This window comes from Colossoma macropomum, unplaced genomic scaffold (assembly GCF_904425465.1).
Source record: "Colossoma macropomum unplaced genomic scaffold, Colossoma_macropomum, whole genome shotgun sequence".
Lineage (NCBI taxonomy): Eukaryota > Metazoa > Chordata > Actinopteri > Characiformes > Serrasalmidae > Colossoma > Colossoma macropomum.
In genome coordinates, this window is record NW_023494790.1 from 8,653,106 (window position 1) to 8,680,495 (window position 27,390).

At 38.2% G+C, this 27,390-nt stretch overlaps 1 protein-coding gene across 1 annotated transcript in view; it reads right to left on the reverse strand.

The window, feature by feature from the left end:
* Window positions 1-12,890: 12,890 nt before the first annotated feature.
* The window catches only part of jakmip3 (Janus kinase and microtubule interacting protein 3), an 82,931-nt gene continuing 68,431 nt past the window's right edge, over window positions 12,891-27,390 (reverse strand). The window contains exons 10-24 of the mRNA XM_036572045.1: window positions 26,568-26,639; window positions 26,028-26,144; window positions 25,807-25,935; window positions 23,633-23,716; window positions 21,108-21,170; window positions 20,922-21,020; window positions 19,955-20,053; window positions 19,110-19,163; window positions 18,910-18,975; window positions 18,742-18,810; window positions 17,545-17,622; window positions 17,038-17,244; window positions 16,455-16,520; window positions 15,459-15,500; window positions 12,891-13,511 (exon numbers count right to left, since the gene is read on the reverse strand). Of these exons, the coding sequence (XP_036427938.1) occupies window positions 13,476-13,511; window positions 15,459-15,500; window positions 16,455-16,520; window positions 17,038-17,244; window positions 17,545-17,622; window positions 18,742-18,810; window positions 18,910-18,975; window positions 19,110-19,163; window positions 19,955-20,053; window positions 20,922-21,020; window positions 21,108-21,170; window positions 23,633-23,716; window positions 25,807-25,935; window positions 26,028-26,144; window positions 26,568-26,639 (1,281 nt within the window). The 3' untranslated portion in view covers window positions 12,891-13,475. The remainder of the gene's footprint in view (window positions 13,512-15,458; window positions 15,501-16,454; window positions 16,521-17,037; window positions 17,245-17,544; window positions 17,623-18,741; window positions 18,811-18,909; window positions 18,976-19,109; window positions 19,164-19,954; window positions 20,054-20,921; window positions 21,021-21,107; window positions 21,171-23,632; window positions 23,717-25,806; window positions 25,936-26,027; window positions 26,145-26,567; window positions 26,640-27,390) is intronic.

Genomic DNA, 27,390 nt, shown 5'->3' on the forward strand with positions numbered 1-27,390 from the left:
CTAAATGGTTCTTTGAGTGTCCATGGTTCTATATAGAACCATTGACTTTACTAAAGAATCATTAAAGAACCATCTTATTATAAGATTATTTAATATCCAGATTTTTTTTTTACTTGTTTTCAGTGATTTTAGTCAAATGATCTCACTATACTGACAGATGATTTTACCTGATCTGCCAATACAGTGAGATAATCTGACTTCTTAAACTCATTTAAAACAAGTAAAGATGTCTAGAAATGAGTTAAATAATCTAATATTAAGGTTACACCAATCTCAAAATGAGAATTATTAGATATATTGACAAGATTTAAGACAATTTTACTTGCCAAGATATATTTTTTTTTGCAGTGAACCATCTCCCCATTGGCCCCCTCTCCTCCTAACCTCCTCTCAGCCCCATCTCTCCTGTTCTAACCCCCGAGCTACTCTCTCTCTCCTCTTACAACCTCCTCTCACAGCCATATCCCTCCTCTTTTAACCCACTCTACTCTCTCTCCTCTTACAACCTCCTCTCACAGCCACATCTCTCCTCTTTTAACCCCCCACTACTCTCTCTCCTCTTACAACCTCCTCTCACAGCCACATCTCTCTTCTTTTAACCCCCACTACTCTCTCTCCTCTTACAACCTCCTCTCACAGCCACATCTCTCTTCTTTTAACCCCCCACTACTCTCTCTCTCCTCTTACAACCTCCTCTCACAGCCACATCTCTCTTCTTTTAACCCCCCACTACTCTCTCTCCTCTTGCAACCTCCTCTCACAGCCACATCTCCCCTCTTTTAACCCCCCCACTACTCTCTCTCCTCTTACAACCTCCTCTCACAGCTCCCTCATTCCTCTTTTACCCCACTCTACTATCCCCTCTATTTACCCTGTTATCCCTCCCCTTAACCTACTCCAGCTGTTTTACCCTGCTGTCCCCTCTGACTCCTCCCTCCTTCTGCTTCTCTCATCATTTACCTCTTCCTCTCCTACTCCCATCTCCCCTTACCCTCTCTTTCCTCCCTGCCCACTTAAACCTGCTGACTTCTCTCAAAGCCCATCTCCCCTCTGAATCTCCAGTCAACCCCAGTCAATTTTGGACATTTTCACTGAGCACAGCCCACTCATCTTAAAATCTATTAATTTGTTTACATTCTTTTATTTGTGATTCACTTTTTCATGTTCTGTTTGTTCAATCTTTCATTTTCATTTCATCTGTTGGTACTGTTTATCTATTTTACTCCAGTGGACTCTTTCCCACACACACACACACACACACACACAAAGCAAAAACACACCTGTAAAACATGAACCATCATTAAGAGTCTTTTGCTCAGTGATCACTACAAGACATGGAAGCCCATCTCCTATAGAGGAGAAAAGATCATGATAAAATATGTCAATTTTTTCAAAATAATGACTTGGTATCTCAAAATAATGACTTGTTATCTTGAAATAGTTACTTATTTTTTTCATTTTAATAATTCATTATTTGTGAGTTAAATACATCTAAAGGCTATATTTAGAGAATATAAGATATTCTTTCAAGATACAAAATCAATATTTAGAGGACAAAAGTCATTATTTCAAGACGCTAAGTCAAGTTTTTTTTTTTTTAGAAAATTAGTAATTATTTAATTATTTTGGGTCAGGGGTGTCCAGCCTTATCCACAGAGGGCCGGTGTGGCTGCAGGTTTTTATTTCAACAAAGCAGGTGGTCACCTGATGAAATGTTTGAAGACTAAGATCAACTGATTAAACAAGGGGAATCAGGTGTGCTTCAGCTTGTTAGGAGTGAAAACCTGTCCTTTGCAGATAAGACTGGACACCCCTGCTCTAAGTTGAGAAAATAAGCCATTACTTTGATATACTAAGCCAATATTTTGAGAAAATAATCCTTATTTTGAGTTACTAAGCCAATACTTTGAATGCTGCCAGAAACAGAGGATCTTATCACACATTCCTTGTGAGGACTTCTAAAGGTTTCTGTTGTTTTTTGTTTTTCGCCTATCTGTAGCCAAGTAATACATCACCTACACCTAAGCCTTACAACACGTGCTCAAGTGAGGACCCCTCATAATGTCCTCACTTAACCAAAAATGTCATGTAGTCCTCACAAGGATAGCAAGACATGTACACAACAGTGATCCAGGCGTCCAGGCCATGGAAAGGTCCAGTTGACTATTGGATTTTACTTACTGCCTAGAGATTTTAGACTTATTACTTACAAGAATCTTTTTTAATCTTTCCAATTTGTTACTTTCTACTAATATACTTTTTATAAAGGCGATTTGAATACTTGATTTTCAAATATTTTATTTTAAAAAAGCCTACCTCACGTCTCTCGCGCATCGTGCGCTTGTAACCCGCGGGCTGGTTCACAGTCTGGCTCCGTGTAACCGTGGGCTGCGGTGGCGCGCGGCTCACGCTGGACACGCCGGACACGCTGGACACATCACTGACACTGGCCGAGTCCTCGGAGTCCTGCAGCCTCCGGGCGCTCCTCCTCACCGAGTCCGGGCTGAATGACTCGAAATTCAGAGTCTTGTTCTCAAACGCGCCCTCGATGTTGCAGAACATTCCCCCGAACTTCACCCGCGGTTTGGGGCTGTCTGTGCCCAGTTTGGAGAGCAGAGAGCACTGGTCATCTTCCCGTGGAAGTAGCCTCTTCTCAGCCATGGCTTTCAAATCAGGTTGGATGTGAAGTTAGAAGAAGATGAGAGTCACAGAGAGAGAGAGAGAGAGAGAGAGAGAGAGAGAGGGCGACGAGGCAGAGTGCAGCGGGAGCTGTCCACTGGGGCGTGGTGCTGAAATCACAACCACTGAATCCCTGGAGGAAAAAAACGGTGAAAAACCGCTTCGTCACGAAATATTCAGTCTCCACTGTTCACACTATGTATTTATGTCCCATTCAAAAGAGCCAGCAAAACCCAGGAATCCTCCTTTGTTTTTAAGCTCATCAGAAAAAGTCACAGTCCTACAAGCGCGGGCTCACACTGTAATAACCGCCTGATGAAACGAGGCGAGCGCCCTCGACCCCAGGCGCGTTCACCGAGCTGAAATCCAGGTCAGAAAGTGAAGTGCATCGCTGAGGAGATGATGTTTTGCCCCGAGCGCCACCAGGCTCGCGCAGCTGAGATGATTCAGATCAGTTTCAGCCCAGAGCAAGTGGTGTGTATAGGATGGTGAAGCAAGAAGACCAGGAGCCAAAAGTAACCAAGACAACAGTTAATTGTGTTGTTACAGGTGCAATTAGTGAGGTATTTCCATTGGCTTTTGCATGAGTGTTTCTGAATGCTGCAGTGGTCCACCTACACCTGACCCCAACCTTATCCTGGATGACTAAACATAAACATTTAGTTCTTTTCTTTACAAATAAAAGCTGAACATTTGTAATCAATTTGAGTTTGTACTAATGGGAACCAGACAAACGTCCCCACAATGTCAGTGTACATGCTTTTGTCATCCTGGAGACATTTAGTCCACACAAAGAGCTCAACCAACACACACACAACACAGATGGGTTTGTTTGATCAGAAATGAAACATATTCCAGGTTTCTAACAGTATGTTCCATATTACCAAATTCAAATTCTCGCTCACATCTGCAGAGTTTTGGATTTATCAGGATTAATAACAGGCTAAAAGGTAAAAGTTTCAAGGCCATTATTTATAAAAAAGGTTGTTTAATTGTGCGCATACAGCTCATCAATTACCGAATAGCATGGGACACTCTGGAGCCACACATCAGCATAAAATTACCATGTCAAGCATCAGCTAAAGCCCCCCAGCACTGGGCTGTGGAACAGTCGAACTGCATTCTCTGGAGCGCTGGAGCTCCAACCTCTTCCTTTTGGGATGAGTTGAAGAGGATCCAGAACTAATCACCAAACATCAGTACCTCACCTCACTAATGTTCTTGTGGGTGAAGACAATCAAATCTCCACAGCAATGTTCCAACATCTAGTGTAAAGCCTTCCCAGAAGAGTGGATCCTGTTACACCAGCAATGGCGGAACAAACTCCCTATTAATACCCTTCATTTCAGAAGAAACATTGGATGAGCAGATGTCTACAAACTTTAGGATATATAATGCATCTTAGTGAGATATACATGTGTTTAAACAGTAGCTTAGTAGATCAGATGGTCTATCACCAATATTGACTATTCCTATGGACACCAAGAGGCCATCATGAGGTACTGAGAAGAAAAGATGGGTGTGATTGATAACAGAAGAAACCATGAGGAGGACTCCTGCTAGTCAGATCACTACAGAGCTTGTACATGTAAAATCCTCTAACTGTATTGAAATATGCAAAACTCAAACTTGGCATATCTTAAGCACTTAAAACTTTTTAATTAAGCAGTATGTTTTTACCTGTAAAAACACTGTTGGTTAGTTTCATGGACATAGAGTAACCCCTTAAATGGCCAGTTTTAATACACACTTCTATAACCTAAGAATAACTCCAGCCAGTTTGCTTTAAAGTTCTTGTAGTTACTGAATAATAAGCCTTGGTATGTAATAAGCCTGGTATTTTAAGGGGTTACGCCTAGTCTAAGACTCAATTGTTATATGCATTATACTACTGAAAAACCCTTTGATTAAGATTAGTCTGTGTCTGGAAAACCAACCCTATATAACCTCCAAACAAAAACAAACATTCATGAGGTAAAAGTAGTCAAGATGTTGTGAGCTGATTAGAAGAACATGTTTTGATTAAATCTAATGAAAGATTGATTAGTCAAACTAGTAATTGGTCAGTAACTAGAAATAAGTGGGCTTCTATGAGGTGAGGTTTGGAAATGGTAAAGCAAACACAATGACTGACATAAAATCACTATTGTGATTGTTACTTGCATTTATTCTGACGTTAGTGTTTTTCTGAGCAAATAAATACTGCCATGAAAAAAAAATAGCTCTTCTGAGTATATATATATATATATATATATATATATATATATATATATATATATATATAATTTTTTTTTCTTAAATTCAGCAAATAAATAGAAATTGTGTACTAAAATGTGAAGAAATTGCAATGTTTACGTGTTTTCTTTCTAGAGACCGTGGTAACTTATTTTCACTTAGAGAATCAATGAAACATAATTCAACCAGGAGGATACAAACCTCTACATACGACTTGTCCTGAATTACAGCACACATTTTTAATGCCGCCTGGAGTTCTGCTCTCGTTACAGTGCTATCAGTATTTTACTGTAGCCGCAGAGCCTTAGTGAAGTATTTTCACTCTCAGATGACACAGTGAGGCTGCGAGAGTGGGTGCTCGCACAGCTGGAAGCCACTGACACAGTTGTGAGGGACATGAAGCCAGAGGCAGAGACCTATATTCCTCCAGAATCCTGCGCTCATCCACTCCTCCCTCCTCCTTCTGTCATCTCTTCGCCTCCTTTACTCCAACAGTCAAATCTGAGCAGACAGAAAAGGGTCTGGAATCTTCCGCCAAGTATAAAGAGGTGAAAAGAGTCTCTTTTTTTGTGTTTTGTTCACAGACATAACAGACAACCCAACAGTCTGGAGAGGAAGCAGTCTAGACTAAACAACCTGATTTGTTTATGATGCTTGAAGAGTTTAAGGAAAATGACTGGTCTTGAACAGAGCTCTCTTTCCTTCATCCAGTCATAAAATGTACTGATAATGGTGGCAAAAACAAATATATTAATGAAGTGCAGCTCAAACAGCTGCAGGAACCCAGCCTCCATAAACCATTATTCCTGTTTTCCACATGAATATCTGCACCTAACCTAAACAACAAATTGCAGCGCTTACTTTTATTGTTATGAAAGGATATAACAGACTTTCACCTGCAGGCAGAGATTACATTGAAATTCAAGCAGAAGATACAGACATGATAAATTAACCCAATATGATAAGGCATTGTATATGACAGAGATGTGCTGCCCCCTGCTGACCACATGTCTTACTAAGCCAGCCTGTAATTCACCAGCACTGTGCAGTGTTGGCAGACTGCACCGGACTGCTGATAGAAAACACTAGACTAAGATGAGGTAAAGGATGGAAAAGGGGAGGAGGTTTTGCTTTGACCACACAAGAAAGGTCAGAAGCTTTCACCAAATAAAGTGCAGCAACCAATAAGCTAATACCTCTGACTTTAAATCTACAAGGTGGACCAATAAGGTAGGTGTGTCTAGACGGTGGCGAGAGGACACAGTGTTTAAAAACTCCAGCAGCACTGCTGTGTCTGATCCACTTGTGCCAGTGCAACAAACACCACCATCATGCCAGTGTCACTGCAGTGCCAAGCATGATCCACCGCCCAAATAATACCTGCTCTGTGGTGGTCCTGACCATTGAAGAACAGTGTGAAAGGGGGCTAACAAAGAGAAACAGATGGGCTATAGTTTGTGATGGTAAAACTACAAAGTGCACCTACATGGTGAGTGGAGCTGAGGAGCATAGATACAAAGAGGACTTTCCATCTGTACTGATCTGTGTAACTTTGGACATAACAGGTTTTAGAAAAGAATAACAGCTGACCTATAATGGAAAATATAACTTTATTTCTGCAATAAAGGTGAGATTAATCATATTATAACACTGGTACTTTTGTACCTGCCCTCTCCTAACATTGTGTTTCATGTTAAATAAATAAATAAATAAATGTGGTGGTCTATAATGGGTTCTGTAACAAATATATACCTCATATATACCTCACTGTGTCTGTCAATCATTGTTTCATTTTAAATACAGAGTTCAGAGCTAAGTGTCACTAAACAGGTACATACATATGGACCACAGTATATCATTGCTGTCCAAAAAAAACAAAAAAAAAGTGAAAAAGCTTTTATTAGGACAACAACATGTTTCATAGACTATCTGACATTCAAACATACTTCATGAAAGTGATGTCATATAGTGAAACACTACAGTATCGGCGATCAGAATGTTTGTCAGGCATAAAAATGCTATTTCTGCCCAATTTGTAACAAAATAACGAAACAAACAGCAGCAAAATTAGCATCTTCTGGTGTTACACACACGATGAGGATGACCAGGAGGAAATATACAGTTTCAGTGAATGTTCAAAACAAGAAGCTTCTATCACGCAGCAGTTTCAGAGTGATAAAGAAGAGGCAGCTGGAAAAAGGATGAAATGAAGTTCTGATGGGAAGAATTAAAGATGGCGAAGGTGTTAGGTGCAAAAGAAGAAGAGAGAGTGAAGGAGGAGGTGCAGGACCTGATGGCGGTTGAGGAGACGAAGGTGAAAGTGAGGCTGGAGAAGCTGCGCAGAGCTGAAGAGAACGTGACTGCGGGAGATACAGCAGACACGGTGAAGGGTGATGCAAACCCGGAAGGCAACAACTTAAGTGAGTAAATAAATAAATACATAAATAAATAAACAGGTTAGTTGACTCAAAGTTTTTAAGACAATGCCAGTGCTGTTTGAGAAAGACCTTAAGCTTCAGAAAGGTGATATATAAATCATATAAGTAAATCATATAATTATTAATGCTTATTTTGCAGCTCCCTCAGTTACAGATGATTCCACCAAATCTGCTGAGTCCCTGCCAGCAGTTTTGCTGACTGATGGTAAAGATTTTTGTAATTTCGTGTTACATTAGGTCTAAAAATACCAGAGTTACTAACCATATCAACTGACTGTAAATGTAAATCTACAAAGTACACTTATATGGTACACTGTGAGAAAAAAAAACAAAAAAAAACATGATAAAGGAGAAGCATGTTTTCTCAATGACAGTCAAACTCTGTAAAATTAGTCATTTAATTTCACTTCAATTTAATTCAGTTTCACTATTTCAACTAGTTACTCTGACATACAGTATTTTTCCACAATAATAACAATAACAACCACTAAAATAAATGCAAATGTCTGTGAAATAAAGGTGTTCATTTGTTTTTGTAAATTTTACATTCTATTTCTGTAAATTAACATTTACATGCATGTTTATTTACATGCACTCCACCACATCTACTGAGCCCATGCCAGCAATGAGACTGACTGACTGACAGTAAAGCGTTTTGTGATTTTATGTTAGGTTAGGTCTACAAATACCAGAGCTATTGACCATTCTGACTGACCGTAACTGTAAACCCACAAAGTGAATAAATATTGAGGGTCAGTCAGTGTAGATACAGGGTGGCCACAACTGATAAACTCATAACTCAGTGTACTTCTGAAGTAAGGTCCTAGACCACTGCTGTTCAAGTCAAAGTTGAGTTTGAAAGTCTTTGATTTTAATGAGTTGAATCTGAAGTCACTTAATTTGTGACTGGAGTCCAAGTCATGTGATTCATTTTCACACCTCTACAAGGACTCATAAAAAAGACACCTTCAGTTGATTTTTTTTTTCAATGTTACTGCTTATTTTACAGATCCCTCAGTTATGCGTAAACACATCTGCTGAATTAAGCTGAGAATGATGGTACAACTGATTTTGTGTTAGATTAGGTCCAAAAAGTACCAGAACTATTGACTGTCTAGAGCTGTTCATTAGAACTGAGCTGTTCATCACAACTGTATTCTTCTCCAGATCTGCATCTGGAATGTGCAGCTTGAATCCAGAGGAGGAGAATGCTGGAGAAAAGGGAGTGGAAAGATGAAGAGCCGGAGTCAGTCAGGAGGAAGAGTGCAGTGAGGACAGAGAGTAAAGAGTGCAAGAGGAAAACAAAAAAAAACAGTGATGGCCTGAGAAACAAAGAGGAAAAAGATTGTATGAAGAAAAACAATGTGCAGAGCATATTGTGAGGAGGACATTGAGGTGTAATGAGGTGTATCTGCCTTAACATCATATCAACTGTTAGCGAGAAACAGCAAAAAACAACAAAAAAAAAACAACCAAAAACAACCCCAACTTTTTCTGTTTAATTTCTTTTCTTCTTATCACTTCTTATCTATCTTATCTGTCTTCCTATCTTTCATTAGTATTACATTGCATATAGTGTTACCTAAAATCAACAAAGAAAAAAAACAAAACAACTTTCTTTATTGTTTTTGTACAGAAGCCCTGAAGGGTGAGGTGGGAAAAAAGTTCTACTTTCTATTTGTTTCCTCTCATATAACTTTCCAAAACAGCTGGAAAAATATTTCCAACATCATTAGTACAATTTCAGCTCTCAAAAACCTTAATTGCCATACCTCAGTGCCATGCACCAACAAATAGTTTTTGTTAGCTAAGAGTTTTCATGCAGTGGGTGATGTTTGTATTAGCCTGTGGCATCATGCAATAACATTGCAATAACAATCAACATATGACCAGAATTTCATCCGTTTGTACAGCAAACTGAATCATAATTTGGTTTCACTTTATATGGGAGGCATCAACCTGCCTGCTGACAACTAAATCAAACCACCTAAATAATACAGTTTAATTCATTAACTGGGAAAAGGTAGACTATTAGACTTACATGCTGGGTCTTCTCATCAGCTTCTCAGTGTAAAATCATTTATTTTGATACAGATATGAAATTAAATGACTTCTGCCTAGTATTACTTCAGGAGTGAACCCCTACAGGGGTAAACCTCACAAAAATACATGTCACAGTATATAGGTCACCTCATAGTCAGACTTTCCACCAGGGGACACACCAAGACCTCTGCCAAACCCTGAACAGCATCAGACAGAAAGAAGCCCTGAGATACTCCTGGCCCCAAGAAACAGCTGATTTCGTATTATGATTTCTATCTGTAGTTCAGCTGCAGATGAAGATGAGCGGCAAATCTCAGCACAATGTGTGACATCATTGAGATCTCTACTAAACCTCAAGAGGAGACGTGTGAGATTACTGGGCCCTTTTTCAGGAGAAACATCTGAGCAGCAAAAGTCTCCACCTTTCAATCTGATCTCATTGACTTCTAGGAGAAACTACAGAGATATTAAGGAGATCTTTTTTCCTATTGCATGGTAGATGTTGCGTGTGACGTAGAAGTTGTCCTTTGGACTCCTTCAGCCCACAGTCAGAATGCTGAGACACAACATATCCACACTATTTTCCTTTGATGTAATGAATTTATTCTTTGCAATAGTTTCCCAATAATGTACTAATGGCCAGATATGTAATAGGATATAAATATTTTAATATAATAACACATGTAACAATATTATAATACAATGTCAACCGATAATGTAATAAGATTTTTACTGATGAAGTAACACCTTATTAAATTACTGAGAAGAACAGAACGTACCTCTGTTAACCCTCAGTTATGCTCAGTTGTGCTCAGGTTAAATTTGACAGATGTACTGTTTTTCTCCATCATAAACATGATTTTTTTAATCTGATCTGATTGTTTTTCTGACTTTATTACTTACTCCAGGCTAGACAAGTTACAGTTGCAACCAGAAGCAGTCCTAAAAGAAGTCTTAGGAGTGGAGGCTCTTTCTAAAAGAACAACAAACTCTTCTAAGCCTTTGTCTCATTGATGCTCCCCTTGTTTCAAGGTGGTTGGTTGGTTGGCTGGTTCCTGTGTACAGCAAAAAGCCCTGTAGACAACCTTTAATAATTGCTATTTAAAGTTTGACATCATAAATTTTGAAAACAAATTTGTAAAAATGTACAAACACATTTACAATAATGTAATACGTTTTTACATATGATCAACCTGAAAATGTAAAAAATGTTTTAAATATGCCCAACAAAAATTCTGTAATTGTAGAACTACAAAGTGCACCTATATAGTAAGTGGAGCTGATAAAATGGACAATGAGCGTAGAAACAAGGAGGTGGTCATAATGTTATGCCTGATTGGTGTATATGACTTCTGCTTTTCCCTGGTGTTGGGAAATGATTAGCTTGTACTTAATGGCTTCTTGGTCTGGAAATTAAATACATGAAATGTGGTCTTTGACTTTGTACAGTACACACTGGCAAAGAATTGCTCAAACCTTGTAAGAAAGATTGATGCACACCAACAATGAATGTAAACTTAGCAAATAAATCAGTGTTTATCAGTGTCCTGCAGCTCTCACTGCTTTTCTCTACACTGAAAAATCTGTTGATGCTGACTGTTACATCAGCACAGCTTTTGCCAAGACATTGTGTTGATGTAACATATTTTATTCAGCCACTTGAGACACTTGAACCAAGTAAACCGCAAATGACATTTTTCCCCATGTACTTACAGAAAGTCTTAACATGATCTAAAGGAACTGCTTTACAAGCGTTTCTCACTGCTGTTCACAGAGCATCCACAGCGGTTAGATTTTTCTTCGTCACACATTTTCAAACATTGTCCCACATTTTCTACCAGGATTTAAATGTGGTGACTATGCAGTTGTGTTATCATCTGTAATTCATCAAAATGCTCCCTCACTTGATGAGCAGTATGGCATCTTGCATTTTTGTTTTTTTTTCTTCTTTAAGTGAACAGAAGGATTAGGTCCCCTCAAATAAATGATAAACCGCCACTAAACGTCTGTGTGTGACATGAGTTCTTTCTGCCAGTGTACATCACTTTTCACTTCCATACAGCAGAAAATGAGGAAAGGAAGAACTCCAGTCTGGACTTAACCTAGTTTCACGTAGCTCGTACAGTAATCTTGGATTGAGATCACACATCTGGGGTTAACCATGAAAAATCTGGAGTTTAAAAGTGGGTCGAACATAGATTTATTAGGGTGGGAACAGAATGAAATTCTAAACCAACTTAGCACTTCCTGGAGGCGGAGCTCAAAGTAGAGGGTGAAGGTGTGCTCGGCAACATTGTCTGATGGGCCACATGTCTGTCAATTGAAGTTATAATGGCTTAAAATTCCCCCCAAAAACTTCAATTAATTAAGCAGATACCTGCTCCGTGGGCAAAAAAATCACATTTAAATCAAGCATGACCTCTTGTAACAGAAAAAAAGTTCAGTTAAACTATGCATTAGTTTCACAAAGATATAGTAATAAAATATTAGTAATAAAGGTTGACGATGGGTCACCAGCAGCTGTATCTGGCTGTTTTTTACAGCTGTGATGGTACAGCCAGAGTAAAAGTGATGTAGACAGAACTGGCAGCTATGATCGAGAAAAGACAAGCTCTCAGATTTGTATTTGAGCTGGACGCCACAGCCACTAAAAAGTATGCAAAAATAATATCTGCACTAAAAACCACTGCAACATCAAATATACACTTGTTATCTCCAACAAAGAACAGTAACGTTAAAAATACATAAATACTCACATGTACTCACCACTGAGCAATGGTATGAACTATGCCCGCATATATTCAACAAGGCGCTGATGTAATAAGTCTGAAATCGCCTGAAGCTTCTTTCTGTGCTGTGACCTGCTTCACGCAGCTGGAATCCCCTCTGCATTTACAAGTAATTTTGCACCTCCATTATGGACAGCAATGGAAATATAACCAAGACCATCGTTTTTTGTGTTTTAAACATCAGGTTGTAAACATCTGACCAGGTCTGGAACACTTTTACCATATGATGGTAAACAAGGCTTTACTTTTGAGTTAATGTCTTCTAACAAAGTATTTAAAGTGGTTTCACTGATTAGATTTTGTGCATCAAGGAAGATCTGATGCACATAAGTTAACACTAGTAGTTCTCTTGCTTGCTTGCTTCACTTGTATTATTGATTATACTCTGGACATTAAAAGAGCCTCATGACTTGAGGAATTTGGGGTGGGTTTCAGGGGTTTCAGAGGGGGCAAACCCCAGATTTTGCCATAACCAAGCACCAAAAGTTTACCAGGTCACACTATGAGATCACACCTCCCAATATGAGATCACACCTGGCTCTGCAAGACTGCTAGTTGCCCCAGCATGGCAGTACTAAAAAAGACTAATGTCTTAAATATTAAATATAAAAATACAAAATGTAATAATGAAAATAAACCATAATGCATTACTTGCATAATGCATAAAAGGCTTCACTTGCTGTCTACAGTAAAGACTTCACATCCATTCAGGTTTGCAGGTTCTCTTTTGAGAAATTTATTTGAAATACTGTTCTTTTACATTACAAAAATCAAATATTTCATAACCCGAGGGGTTTGGCTTTCGGTTCCGGTATGCTGTAGTGTTTATGTATGTGTGTCTGAGAGAGTACGGAAGAGGGAGGGACGTCCGGCTCCACCTGGCGGGCACCGCGTGTGCCATCAGTACCCAAAGCAGAGTGTAAACAGTGAGGGGTGGGGGATTTAACGTAACACCTCTCGATCCACCAGGCTTCCAAAGGGAAGCAGCGTCCAGCACCACCTGCTTAGCAGGGAAAGGAAAGAGAGCGCTTCAATTTAAGACTCCTTAAATTCCACACGCAAGAAGAGGTCACATGGAGCAAAGTTCAAAGGTCAGCAGGATAAAAACAGTTTCAGTCCACTGGAGAGAGAGATATAAAGACAGAGAAAGAGAGAGAGAGCACCATATTCCCTTAGCTTTAGGTCCCGAGGAGAAGCTTGAGTTGAGGCTGTGAGAACAGCAGAGGATCGCTGGACTTCCAAAAATCACCCGAGCTGATTACAGAGCTGTCCTCTCTTCTGTTCTCCTCTCTTACAGAAGGCAGAAAACAGTCTGGAAACCTGTCGACTTCACAGTGACACAAAGTGAAAAAATGAGTTTTAGACTCTTAAGTTTAACTGTCATAAGTTTCAACAGTAAGAAGAGCAGTTTAGAGAAGTTTAATACAATGAAATGCACAGTACACACATTTAGGTAAACTTATCACACTTCTCATATTTGTGAAGGTTTATGTCCTTTCCAATGTCTTTATACATCGATTTGGAAGATTTATACATTTTCCAATGTCTTTTTTTTTCCTTAGAATAAAACAGGCCAATTTGTTGCTGTACGTTTAAGGCTGACATATGTAAATCTCTGTTCTGATTGGCTGTCCTAAATGGTGCCTAGTTCAAAGAGCAGGCCAGGCTGAAACACTCCTTAAAACTTCAGAATGGACGGGGATAAACGGTTATAGGCAGTCTTGGCTTTCATCACATCAAAAAAAAAAATGAATTCAAAACTGACCGTTTTGGTAGATTCATTTGCATATGTGGATTGGGTAGTAAATTGTATATTTTGAAAGTTTAAGTGTTTGCATACTACAATTCCAACAAATTATATCATCATAAAGTATAAAATTACCTTAATAATAAGCCTTTCTGAACATTGAGCATCGTCAGTCCTTCCACAACATTGACCAACAGAAATTTACATAAAAAATAAGTTTAGAAAAAGCTTCTCAATAGTGCAGCTGTTTAAAGATTCACAGCATCACTGGGAAATCACAAGTTTGAATCCTGGTGATACCAGGAGTCCAAAAGAACACAGTTGGTCCTGTTTAACTGGTTGTAGTGCCCACACCTACTCTCTTAAAATTAGAAATGATAAAGGGATACAAATTCAGATAATTAATAATATGGGATAATATCATTTTATAGTTTGATCTCATTTTTATACTCCAATAGTTACACAGCAGAAACTCGCAGTCTTACATAATATAAATATTGAATTCCTATTGAGTTCTGGAGTTATAATAACATGTGCCATATGTTAGGTAACACTTTGTTTGGAGTGGTCCTTTGTAGATGATTAATAAAGTCTTAACAGATTATCAGTAACACATCAACAGCATATCAGTAAAGCATCTGAATACACTGAAGAAAATATCTTGTAGATGTTCTGTTGATACATAACTTACATTAAGTAGATGTATTGTAAACATGTTACTTCCATTACACAAAACCTAACCTTACCCAATCTTACCCAACACCTCACCCTAACCCTGGCCCTAATCCTAACCCTACCCTCAACCTCAACCCAAAACCTAACCCTAACCACTCAAAATAAAGTGTCACCAACATATTTTACATTTAATATTTTTGTTATGCGAATTATGTTGGCGTTTTGTGTTCAGTCTGTACTGCTGTGATATATTGAAACAGGGTGGCTCGTTCTGGGCTCCTTCTGTGGCACAGTGTTTTAAGACTTTAACTTGTAAAATTATGCAGCTTTTAAACTTAAAAAAGTAAGTAATCAGGTTATATTGAATATTGAGTTCAGCAGATGTGTGATATAAAGTTAACAGAGGAATAATTTGTGTTTACATTTGTTAACTTAATACAAGTTCACTGAACTGAAACTTTCAAGTTAACCTAGTTATTTACTTTTTAAGTTTAAAAGCTGCATATTTTTTTACAGTCAGGGAGATTTGAAGCTCATATCCTGATGATGCCTCAACCAAAAAAGGGACTAATTATCAGCCTATTATCAGCAATATTTCAGTACTGGCTGATGTTGTTAGTCAACCATAATATTAGTCAGGCTCTAACACACAGCTCTGTAATCTCTCAGTCCGTCACTCAGTGAAGGAGGAGGAATGACCCCTGCACTCTGAATCCTAAGCCATTCACACTATTTTCAGGAACAATTGGCCAACAGAACCATGCACACGTAACGAAATTAGAATAACCGGTAGTGAAGGTGCTACTTGTTATTTATGTGTCAAGTTCTCTCTCACACAGCATCGCTACTCACCATTTCTGGCGTGTTGGAAGAGTTAGGACCAAAGAATGAAGGCTAAAGAAAAGAACAAAAATAAAAATAAAAACTGAACATGGAAACGTAAAATGGAGAACAGAACAGACAAGAAAAAGAGATAGGAAAGTCGTTTAGAAAAGAAAGAGTCAGAGAGATACAGTTTAAAATTACATACATGTGTATACTACGTGTACACTGTTAGAAATAAAGGTTCGGTCCAGGTACATTTTTTGTTCATCAAGGTACAAACAACGTAAATGTTCCCTCAAAGGTACAGCAGCGGTTTTAATGTCCAATTATGAACCTTAAGTTTTTCCCAGGTGAAAAATACATATTAGTACCTTTTCATAACCAAATGTTTTAAAACACAACAGTAAAATAAAAAGCCTGGAGATGAGACGGGGTGTGTGGAGTCAATACAACTTAGAAAATATGATTTCAATGGATTGTGGTACAGTTATGTTTCCTGACTAAAGGTACTGAGATGTACCCTTGAGGGTACCACCCCAGTGACAAGAGGGGTGCTGCCCCAGTGACAGTTTAGCACCTTTGTGTATGTGTCCAATTTGAAAAATCTTTGCAGATAAAAGTCTATAAGCTCAGATAACACTTGATACTAACATGTCTGAAGTGGTAAGTCGGTATAATTGAACAGCGAGACATATAGCTGTTTACACCTGTCATTTCTAGGAGCCTGGAATGCGTGTCCAAACAAACAGTAGACAAGACAAAATAAGAAACCATGCAGCTGCTTTCATCTTTCCTATCATGACACAGTTGATTACACAGTCTTTCCTTGCTGTTAGTGGTGTAATGTGATCATATGCATCCCTGACCATCTCTGACGGTGGTCTGAGTGATCTGATCACCCCGTCCACACCTGGATTTGCTTCCCACTCAGGATTACACCAGCCAGGATGCATGTTAATGTCAGGTGTAGTTGGGGCCATAGATACACACATGAATGCTCACATACATATGTGCAGTTCATACCTTTTCTTCTAATTCCTTTATCTGTCGTTTCTGTGCTTCGATCCATTCTTCTAGCTCTTTAATTCTCTGCAGAGGTCATAAGAGAAGGTTACACTCAAATAAGCACTCATATTTGTATACGTAGCTGAAGTTCAGCCTTCAGAAAAATAAAAAACAGTAAATGGAGCAAAAACTTCCCATCAAACACTATATGGCCAAAAGTATGTGGACACCCCTCCTAGCTATTGAGCTTAGTTGTTCCAGCTACACCTATTACTAACAGGTTTATAAAATCAAGCACATAGCCATGCGATCTCCCATCTCCATAGGTAACGCCATATTAATGCCCATTGTTTTGGAATGGGACATCCAACAAGCTCTTACTGGTGTGATGATCAGGTGTCCACATACTTTTGGCCATAGTATACAGTAGTATCTGTATTATGTTCATCGTAAAGGTTCTTCAGCAAAACATTTTTACTTTTCTTAAACAGAAAGTTGGTTCTAAAAGTTTACTGACAGTACAGTACTGCAGTATTAATGACCATATTATAAAGTTGCTGACTGCAGCATATATTTATTGTACACTGCAGACTATAATTACCTGTTGAGCATGCTGCAGCAGCTCCATCCTCTCACGGAGTATCTGAGCATCTCTCTCCCGTAATTCGCTGAGGACCTGCCTCTTCCACTGATCGACAGCTCTCCTGAGCGAATCTCGATCCTCCTCCGAAAGCAGCTCGGCCACCTTAGCTCCCGCCTCCTCCTGCTGCAGTGCATCAAACAACATCGCCTCCAGCTCCAGGATACGCTGAGAGAGAGAAAGAGAGAGAGAGAGAGAGAGAGAGAGAGAGAGAGAGAGAGAGAGAGAGAGAACCACAGAGAAAGACAGAGAGAGAGAGAGCAAAGAAATCCAAGCAGAGGAAGGGTGGGGTGTGGACCAGTGATGACTACATTGTACCACCAGAGGGCATATAGAGACAAATTGAAGGAGATCTGTATAAATTCTGTAATATAATTTTTCTGTAATATAATTTTAAATGAAATGATTTGTCTAGTTAATTCAAACCATAATCTAGTGAATGTGGATCAAGGTGTGTGATCTGTTTACCTTATTGGCCTGATCCATCGACTGTTTCCTGTAGTCCAGCTCTTCATCTAAATATCCCTTCTGTTTACTGAAGAGCTCCTTTGGGTGCAAAAGAGAATGAAAAACTGACCATCAGTGCAATTCAGATGACACTTCATTTAAAATGTGTTTGTATGACAACAGGGAGCATAAACTGACACATATAAAGCAACGACCTTTAACACCGTAAACAATGCTGTATATATTTAATAAACTCTCCAGTCTCTGGGAGGCCTTAGCTCTCCATTTGTGGGCTCATACCAATTTCCAATATTTTTAAGAGTTTTGCAAAGAATGATAAGGTCACACATAATTTAGCAGATTTATATCAGACCAGTACAAGCATTTTAAATATATATATGTTTATGTATATAATTGAACATTTGAAGCAAGTTTTAATAAAAATATTGCTTAGTCAACCAGAGAACCCACCCCCCAAAAAACAAGATGGCTGATACTCATATTTCACTCTAGAAGAGCCTCTTGCATAACAAGAAAGAGCAAGAGAGTCTTCCACAACTGTATACTACTCATTTTTACCAATGCACCTGCTTTTTATCCCACCTATTCATACACACACACACACAATATGTGTATATATATATATATATATGTGTGTGTGTGTGTGTGTGTGTGTGTGTGTTTGTCTTAGTATATGCATGTATCATACATATTGTAGAGTATTGTAATATATTCTGTATACTGTATAGTAATCTTATGGTGTAAATATGTGTATGTAAGATAACTACAATTAATATAATAGGGGGCTGCAATGAGGAGAGATATAAAAAAATTGTTAAACACACATATACACTAAATCTGTACTTAGTGTATTAATATTATTATGTATTTTAATTTTTTATGGCCAAATAAACACCAACTAATAGCTTTTCAAATCAAATTTCTGAGTAAATATTAAGTAAAGAATATTATACTATAACTAAGATACTACTAAACTAAATAAATATAGTTTATATTCTTAATAGTAGTAGTATCTTAGTAATAGTACAGTGTTCTTGACTTTATTTATATTATTTTCTTTATTTATACAGTATTTTTACAGTGTTTTAAAAGAGTGAGAGGAAGTGCAGAGTAAGAACTTCACTGTGCAGTATAACTGTCTCTTCCCATCTGAAATTTTTTTTATTAAATTGTACTTGACAATGTATACGCATTTACCTTCTCACTCTCAATGTCCAGCATTTTCTGTTGTAATGCCGATTTGGTCACCTCAATTTGCTCTAGCCACTGGAAGGAAAGAACAGGACACATTCAGCTAAGACACATTCAGCACAAGAAATCAGGAAAAATAGCCTTAAAAAAGAAGAAAAGGAAAAGAGACAGTACCTTTTCTGCTAAAGCTAAAACTGTTCTAGCATGAATGACGGCCACCTGCTCCTCATTGCTGAGATTCTGTACGAAGCAGCAAAACGAGGCCAAAAAGTCATTTTAAGCTATTGAGATACATTTGTACAACAAACAGTAGGGCGCATTTCCTACAGGTCTATGGACACACACGTTTACGTATGAAATGAACATACACTTACGGCGTTATCCCCCAGAATGTCCAGTTTTTTCATCAAGTCTGTGATGATGATGTCCTGATAGGTGGGAAGAAAAGGGGAAAGTGTTACAGAACCACAACAGTCACAAGCAGAACTCCACAATATAGCAGACAGTGTTCAGTTTTGAATATTCTATCCTCACATAACTTAAAGCAAGATGTACAAAAGAAAGTAAAAGGAATAAAAGGAATGAATGGTAATTAGTTTTCATAAACTAAGCCATATATTGTTTATTTTCTTTACTGTAATTTATTTACCTGTAGACGACGTGTTTACTTATTTGCAATTTATTGCAAATGACTTTCTATATGACAGGTTAGACAAGTCTGCACTTCTGACATTTTTTGTGCTTATTTCAAAGTCAACAAATGACAGCAAAAATGTAAAAGATATTATTATAACATGTATCTCCCCTTCAATTTATGAACACAAACTGTTATTACCAGAAAGAATTAGACTTTCTTTGCTTACTTCAATAATCTATGAGTAAGAAATAGTTAGTAACAAATTACAATATGCTTTTGTTTTTGCAACAAAGATTTACAAGAATTATCTTTCAGGTTTAAAGAGCCCTAATCCCACACTCATGTATTGTATCTCACCAATATGAATAACTTCTACATCTTGAAACTTTGTTTGAAACAATATTTATATATGACTATATATAAATGAGATATTTTATATATTATATATGAATGTTTATATATCAACATCTTTTATTTCCAAAACCCAAGGACATTTTTCCATGATATGGTTCCTCTAAATATACCTCAGTATTAAGCATGTTTATTGTGTTTAAAAGCCAAAACGTTTTCAAGTAAACTCACAGTGACGCCCTCTGCCTCACAGTACACCTGCAGTGGGCTCATGCCATCTGCAAAGTGGATATTCTGGAAGTTTATGGCTGGAGATCTCCTCTCCCTCTCCTGGAGAAGGAAAATGGGAATATCACTCAGGAATTCTGGCACCACTTAGACGATGAACTGTATGTTCAGGGTTATATGACAACCTGTCGGCATGTGATCATGTGCTGAAAACAATGCATGTACACAAAAAGGACAAAAATATGTGGACACCTTTCTAATTCTTGAGTTCAGGTGTTTCTGGCACACCCATTGCTAATAGGTATACATAAAACAAGCACATAGCCATGCAATCTCCATAGAAAGACAATGGCAGTAGAATGGGTCGTACTGAAGAGATCAGTGGCTTTAAGTGTGGCACTGTAAAAGGATGCCACTTTTGCCACAAGTCAGTTTGTAAAATGCCTGCCCTGCTAGAGCTGCCCCAGTCAACTCTAAGTTCTATTACTGTTTTATCCTATTTATTACCATTTAGCCAAATAATGTATAATAATGTATGATCCTACACCATTGTTTTTTAGTTATATACTTTGAACAAAATACACTGTAAAGAAAATGTGGCCAGCGTGTTCGACCGAAACATAACTTCATGTGGTAACCAGCAGTTCAACTGGCTTGATTCAACTCAAATAAATGCTTTGAGTAAAACAATACAAAGGAAAAATATAGTTCAGATGAACAGCAGTAGTTCTACATCAATTCAAACCTCTTCAAAAACACTTCATATCAACTTCTTTCTGCTTCACTTTCCACAGTGTGTCAGATACATATTTCATGACATTATACTTATCTGAGTGTTTTGGTACAGTCTTTGCCCATTATAGTCAAACATTAACCTGAACACTGTTAAACAAAATCCCTATATATTTCAGTGATGTGGAACACACAGCAAGAAAAGTGTGTAAACATCATCACAGCACTTCAAACTTACTTCAAGTTCTAGAATGCGGAACTCTAAGAGCTCATTTTGGTCTTTTGCATCCTGAATTTCATGCTTTAAGCGCATCTCTTCTGTCTCCATATGTTTCAGCTGTTAAAAAATACAGAAAAAACAAACAGGTCTTAATTTTGCTGCAGTAAAGATGGAAAAAATAGAAAGGAGTTTTATGATGCACACCTTCTCCACCAGCTCCTGGTTCCGTTGGTATAAGGCCTGCTTCTCCTCAATCCACTTTACATCCTGAAAGACACAAGGAATAATAGGTAATAGGTATCTTCAGTCTACAAAAAAGGTTAAAAGCTACTGTTGTCTTGAATTAAATTAAAGTGAAAGAAAAAATATTAAATCACAAAATAATTACATTTAAGATTTGGAAAATTCAGTTTAAGAAAACATTTGTCATTAGAATTAAATGTAAATAAATAAAGTGTACATTAATGGCAACTATAATGATTCTATTCCAACAATACACCTGAAAACCTAGCATGTGACTTTTTAACAAAAACTAAAAATGTAAACAAATAAATTCATATTAAGAGCAGCAATAAGAATAAAATTTAAATTGCATGCCTGCTGCCTGTTGCCCCACTGGAAGTAAAGGATGACACCTAATTTGTTCAATGTGTTTTAAACCCAATTTCCCCCCAGTGTAGCAAGTCTCTTGCTATTATAAAATGAAGGCAGAGACATTATAAAGGAGGAGGAGACAAAAACATGTTTAGATCACACTACTTTTCCATACAGCTCAAATGTAAGCATTTTATGGCAGTAGTTAAGCGGTAAAACACAATCATGTTAGTTATGTGTGTATTTTACACTCTTCCATGCTGTCTTACTTGTTATTCAGAGAAATAACAAAGCTTTAAAGTTTGAGCTACTTAAGTGATTTTGCTTTGCATATGCATTCTTAGACTGTATGGGTGCTATAATAACAATAACATGAACAAAGCTGGGCAAAACATAGACTCAAAATCACATGGCTTCCTACTCCCTATGTAGTGTGCACTATGTAAGTCATAAAATAACAGCTTCTACACACATATAATGTCTAAATGAAGACCATTTATATTCCGTCAAAACTGCTTTTTTAAGGTTTAGAAGCCATGACCAATACAGAACACTACATAGGGATTAGGGAACCATATGAGATTCAGCCATTCATATGCTCAAATGCTTCACAAAAAGTATATTAACAATGAGCAGGCTTTTTGTACGTAACCCTCCCAGCTTATTGTGCTCTAACCTGAATGTTTTTACTCACAGATAGAATGAAACTTAATACTCAGTACTAGAATTAACCTAGGAATGAGAAAAAGACAACTTACACAATGATCTCTGCACTAAAAACTGCTTTATAGTAATACATGAGGCTGGTGTAGGTTTACGATTTGCTAATATTAGAGCAGATCTGTTGAAGCATGTTTCCCCAAGCTAATCTGCAAATATAATGAATGCATAATACAAAAAGATGGCATGCAGGGTACAGACCGGGTAGAGTGCGCATGCGTGACAGTGGTGCACATGCAAGGTGCAAATCAGGCAAGCAACGCAGTTCAGGCAGTGACAGCTTGTGAGGGTCAACATGGTGTCTGTATATGGGGAAAGCCCCACCCTTCAATAAGAACCAACCAGCTTGCTGGCAAAGCCGAAAGTGGGAAAAGCCCACCCTTGCTATGGAGATATGTGCATGTGCAACAGCCTGAACAAGCTGAAAACATATCTTTTTGTGTGTTATTTGAGCCAAATGCTACAAACTATCTGTGTGATTTTTGTCAGACTTTACTAGAGATTTCAAATATGATTTTGAAATGTTAATGTGACTTTCAGTTTTGGTTTATAAGTGTCCACTCAAAAAGAGAGGAGCCTGGGGTCCTTTTCAGAAACTTCCAATCTTTTGTCCTAAGTTAAGATCTGACAAAGTCGAGATTATTTTATTTGTTTTTTTACAAATTTGCATTACAGAAGCAAATACTGTCTTAATTAAATAAAGACATCTTATCCTACAGCATCTTATCTCAAGTTAGGAAATCTGAAACAACTCAAGGTCGATAAAATTGTTGGTAATGTAACTTCGTCGGACAGCTCAACATGCTTGGAGAAGAACACTAACTGCCAATTCTGTTACGCCAGCTAACAGACACCAGGGACTGAACTCACACTTAGATAGCTGCACCATTCGGGAGATTCCCCTGTTTAACATTTAACATTACCAGTTGCAATGCATCTCTGACTGTGTTTTAAAGTCCCTAAAAAGTTTTGGATGCAGCTTTCCAGTCAAGATTTGGTTCATTAAAGCAGGTAACATAGGTGGATAATAACTGCAGGTCAGTGGACTTTATTTCCTCTTGGTCTCCACTTGGTCTTTCTCTTCCCAGCCAGGTGACAGAAATTACATTGCTCCCTCACCTACTCAAAGCCCCCTAAACCCCCTCAAACTCACATATTCAGTGTAATCTGTGAGGGTGCTTTGTGGGAGTAATCTGTGAGGGTGCTTTGTGGGCTATTTGTGAGAGTGTGATTGTGAGTGTGGGCGTGAGAGAGACAATTTTCCTCCTCAGTTGAAAAACGAGTCTTAGTCCTTGTGGGAAATTCATCAGAGCAGATGAGGCTGCTGCACATTTCCCAGTACTGATCAAATCACTTCATGACGATAGCCTCACTGGCCAGCTGCTCATGTATGTGTAGAGATGCCGCAGGGCTACCTGTCCCTGCTGACTCAGCACACGCTCAAGGTCTGCTATTCTGGTCTGATAACGGTTCAGCTCTGCCTGCAACTGCTCTCGTGTCTGTGGAGGAAAAGCAATGACATAAATGAAAGGTAGGTTAAAAATTAAAGCTTATAGCCACAGCCATATGCAAAAGTTTGGGCATTGAGGAAAATGAGCGAAAATAAGAGAACACACTGTTTCACTTTTTAATGAACAACTACTGTTTATTTGCTGGATTTAATATACTGGGAAAAAAATTACCATCACATGTGGCCCGTGCTAAAGCCAAAGCACATTTTATATATTATGTTTAAAAAAAAAATACTTAGAAACTGTGCACAATTTGTCAAATTTAAGTTTGCTCAAACCCCACTACACAACACTGACATGACAATGCCATAAACATGGAAACACAAACTACCGGTAATACTGGCATCTGTCATAACAGTTACAAATAATGGTAACATGTCACTGTTATACTACTGGACATAACCTGCCATGAGAGCCCATATGTCATGAAATGTTTATGACACTGTCATGTCAGCGTTGTGTAGCACGGTTCAAGTAAAGTGTTACTGTAATTTGATTACATTTGATTGGGGGTCTTCATACTTATGCATGCGACTGTATTTAAAGAATACAAACAAAGCAAAATGATGCCATTCTCTACATCATAAAAAAATGTAAATAAAAACAGAAAGCACTGCATTCAACTGAAAATATTACAAAGACAAGATATTTAATGTTTCAGCTAATTAACTTTATTGCTTTTTTGAATACTTGTTCTAAAGTTGATGCCTGCAACATGCTTTGTTCTGCTGGGACAAAGCCATGTTTACCACTGTGTTACACCATCTTTCCTTTACACAACAAGTAATTATTTGGGAACTGAGGACACCAGGGTCTCTACTGTCGTATATTGTGTTTCATAACGTACCACATGTTCTCAATGGGAGACAGGTCTGAACTGCAGGCACTGTCTTACTACAAAGCTACACTGTTCTAATACATGCAGAATGTGGGTTGGCCTTGTCTTGCTGAAACAAGCAGGGACGTCACTGGAAAAGATGTTGCTGATATATGGCTACCACTCTGCGTAGTATTGTATTTGCAGCTACAGCAACAAACTGTTTACTGACAATGGTTTTCTGTTTATGACTTTTTTGCCCATAGTTTCTGACTCTGTCTTTCTGACTAACCCTTTGGATTGTCTGCCTTTTGTTATCTCACCGTTTTTTGACCTTTTTGACAGTCTTCTGGAATTTGTCCTTTTGCCAAGCCCTTTGGATTGTTTGCCTATTTTTATGTTTTTGCTCTGGTTGTATTTTCTGGTTTTGACCCACGCCTGTTTTGTGACTACGAGCCTGTTTTGCGATTCCAACAGTAAAGCCTCTCTTGTTCGTTTTTACCGCGAGCGTCTGGCTCATTCTGTGCCGTTACATCAGCCTTGCACTTCTTGCAAAGAACTTTCTCCAGATTCTCTGAATCCTTAATAATGCTATGCGATATCCCTAAAATTAAGCAACACTCTTCTTAAACTGTTGGTTTCTTGGCTCACGCAGTTTTATGCAAAGTGGAGACTGAGCCTTTTGTGAATGCTCCTTTTATACCCAATGATGATGGTAACACCTCTTACCTATTCACCTGTTTACATGTGGAAAGTTTCAGAACAGGTGATTTTGATCATTCCACAAACATCCCAATCTAACGCTGCCCCTGTCCCAACTTTTTTGGACTGTGTTGCTGGCATCGAATTTGTAGTTAGCATATATTTACAAAAATCTGCAAAGTTGATATGGTAAAGCATTACATATCTATTCTTTGTGATGTTTTCAATAAAATACTGTTTGCTGTTTTTATTTGCAGTTTACCTACTGTCTCATGTTTCTGAAACTGAATTTGTACAATATATATAAACCTCATAACCCCATTTGTTTTTATTTTCATTTTTTACATCATTTGAAAACATGTGCTGCCCTTTCCATTGTGCAACCATTTCACCAGAAATGGAATCAAAGAAACAACTTGGATAAAACTGTTACAGAAGATCCATCTTGGAGATATGCATAATTTAATTTTTTCAAATGTATTAATATTTAGGACTATGATGATAGTAGGACCACCGAGCACTCTGACATCACCCCACATCGCACCACAATGTAATTCACCTTGACTTCTTTCTCAGCATCGAAGGTGCCTCCGACCTGTTCCTGAAGCAGAGCGTAGGCACGCTGCAGGGCCTGATATTCCATCGTCAGCTGACGAAACCTCAGCTCAGTCTCTTCTTTCATCATTCCCTACACACATCACACCAGAGTGAGAAGCCACACGCACTCATACATAAACACATATAGAAAACACACAAAGATGCACACAAAAATGCACCCACCTCCTCCAGATCATCGTCTGGTGTGCAGGGTGTTCTATCAGTATGGTAGGATATGGATGAGCCATCAGAGTCTATAGAGCCTTCTTCATCATAGCCATAGAATGTCTCAACTACTGGCTACAGGGCAGAGAGACAGAGATGGTAGATGATGAGAGGTACAGTAGGGTCAAACTCAAGTATTTTAAAATCTTCTGATATTACTATGGAAGCTTAAACCAACACCATATAGGCAAAAGTTTGTAGACACCCCCTCATCAAACATTTCCTTTGAAATGTGCTGATGTTAGATGACCATGCTTGGCATTGGGCATGGTGACCTTAGGCTCATGTGCAGATGCTCAAGAGTGTTCTATTCTATTGTCAATGCTTATCTAAGGAGATTATACAAGCTGTGTGCACAATGGAAAGCCTGTGTCAGCAATGGATGAACCTTGGGCTGTCTCAATACTTTCCGGACATGAATTGTACACGGGAAGTGGGGACATAATCAAAATTCATCTTTAAATTTGTATTATAGTTTAGTGACTGAGGCTTTAGTACCTTACAAGCCTTGAAGCTCCTCTTCCTGCGTGCAGTGTCTTGCCTCCTGTACCTTAGCAGCATGTCTCTTTCCTAAAGGCAAGAAGACATGAGTTACTGACCAAAACAAGACCATGTCAAGCGAGTAACGCATGTTACACATGTAGGCAAATGCAGCTTTAGGAGTCTTGTTGAAGGACTATTAATGGTGTAGGGTGGTGCGCCTGCCAGAACGGAGAATCGATTCCGAGTTCTGCTGTGTGGAGGGCAGTGGTACCCTTCAAATAGTAATAATCCTAGCTCTTTAAAGGGGAATGCCACCAATTTTTTTTAACATTCCTGCACAATTAATTCGTGGTGATGTAAACAAAGTCTTTTGGAGTGGTTTGGTATACAATGCTCCATGCTATAGAAACTTACCAACTTGCATATCTTTACTGTGGTGATCATAAAGGGGATCGCAATGTCTACAACATGAATATAGCCATTTTATTTACTATCCAAAACCACCAGTAAACCTACACATGTCTTCTGAGTTTTTATATGTAATGTTGATGATGGTAAAATAGGTAAATCTGAAAAAAATATTTTTCTTTAAGAACTATTTTGCCTTGCAACAGCCTGCATGTACCTTACCACTATGAACATATTTTTAAAAAATACATTTTAGGTAAAAATCTTCTTTCAGAACTTTTGTAAAACAATGTCTCAGACAACAGGAGGCGCATTCTTAACTGTAATACTTTTCTGTAAGTTAGCTTTTAGAGACATTAAATACTTCAGACGTCTGGGTCCTATCACCATTACCGTTAAGAAATCACTCTCAGTGACTTTGCTTGCATCT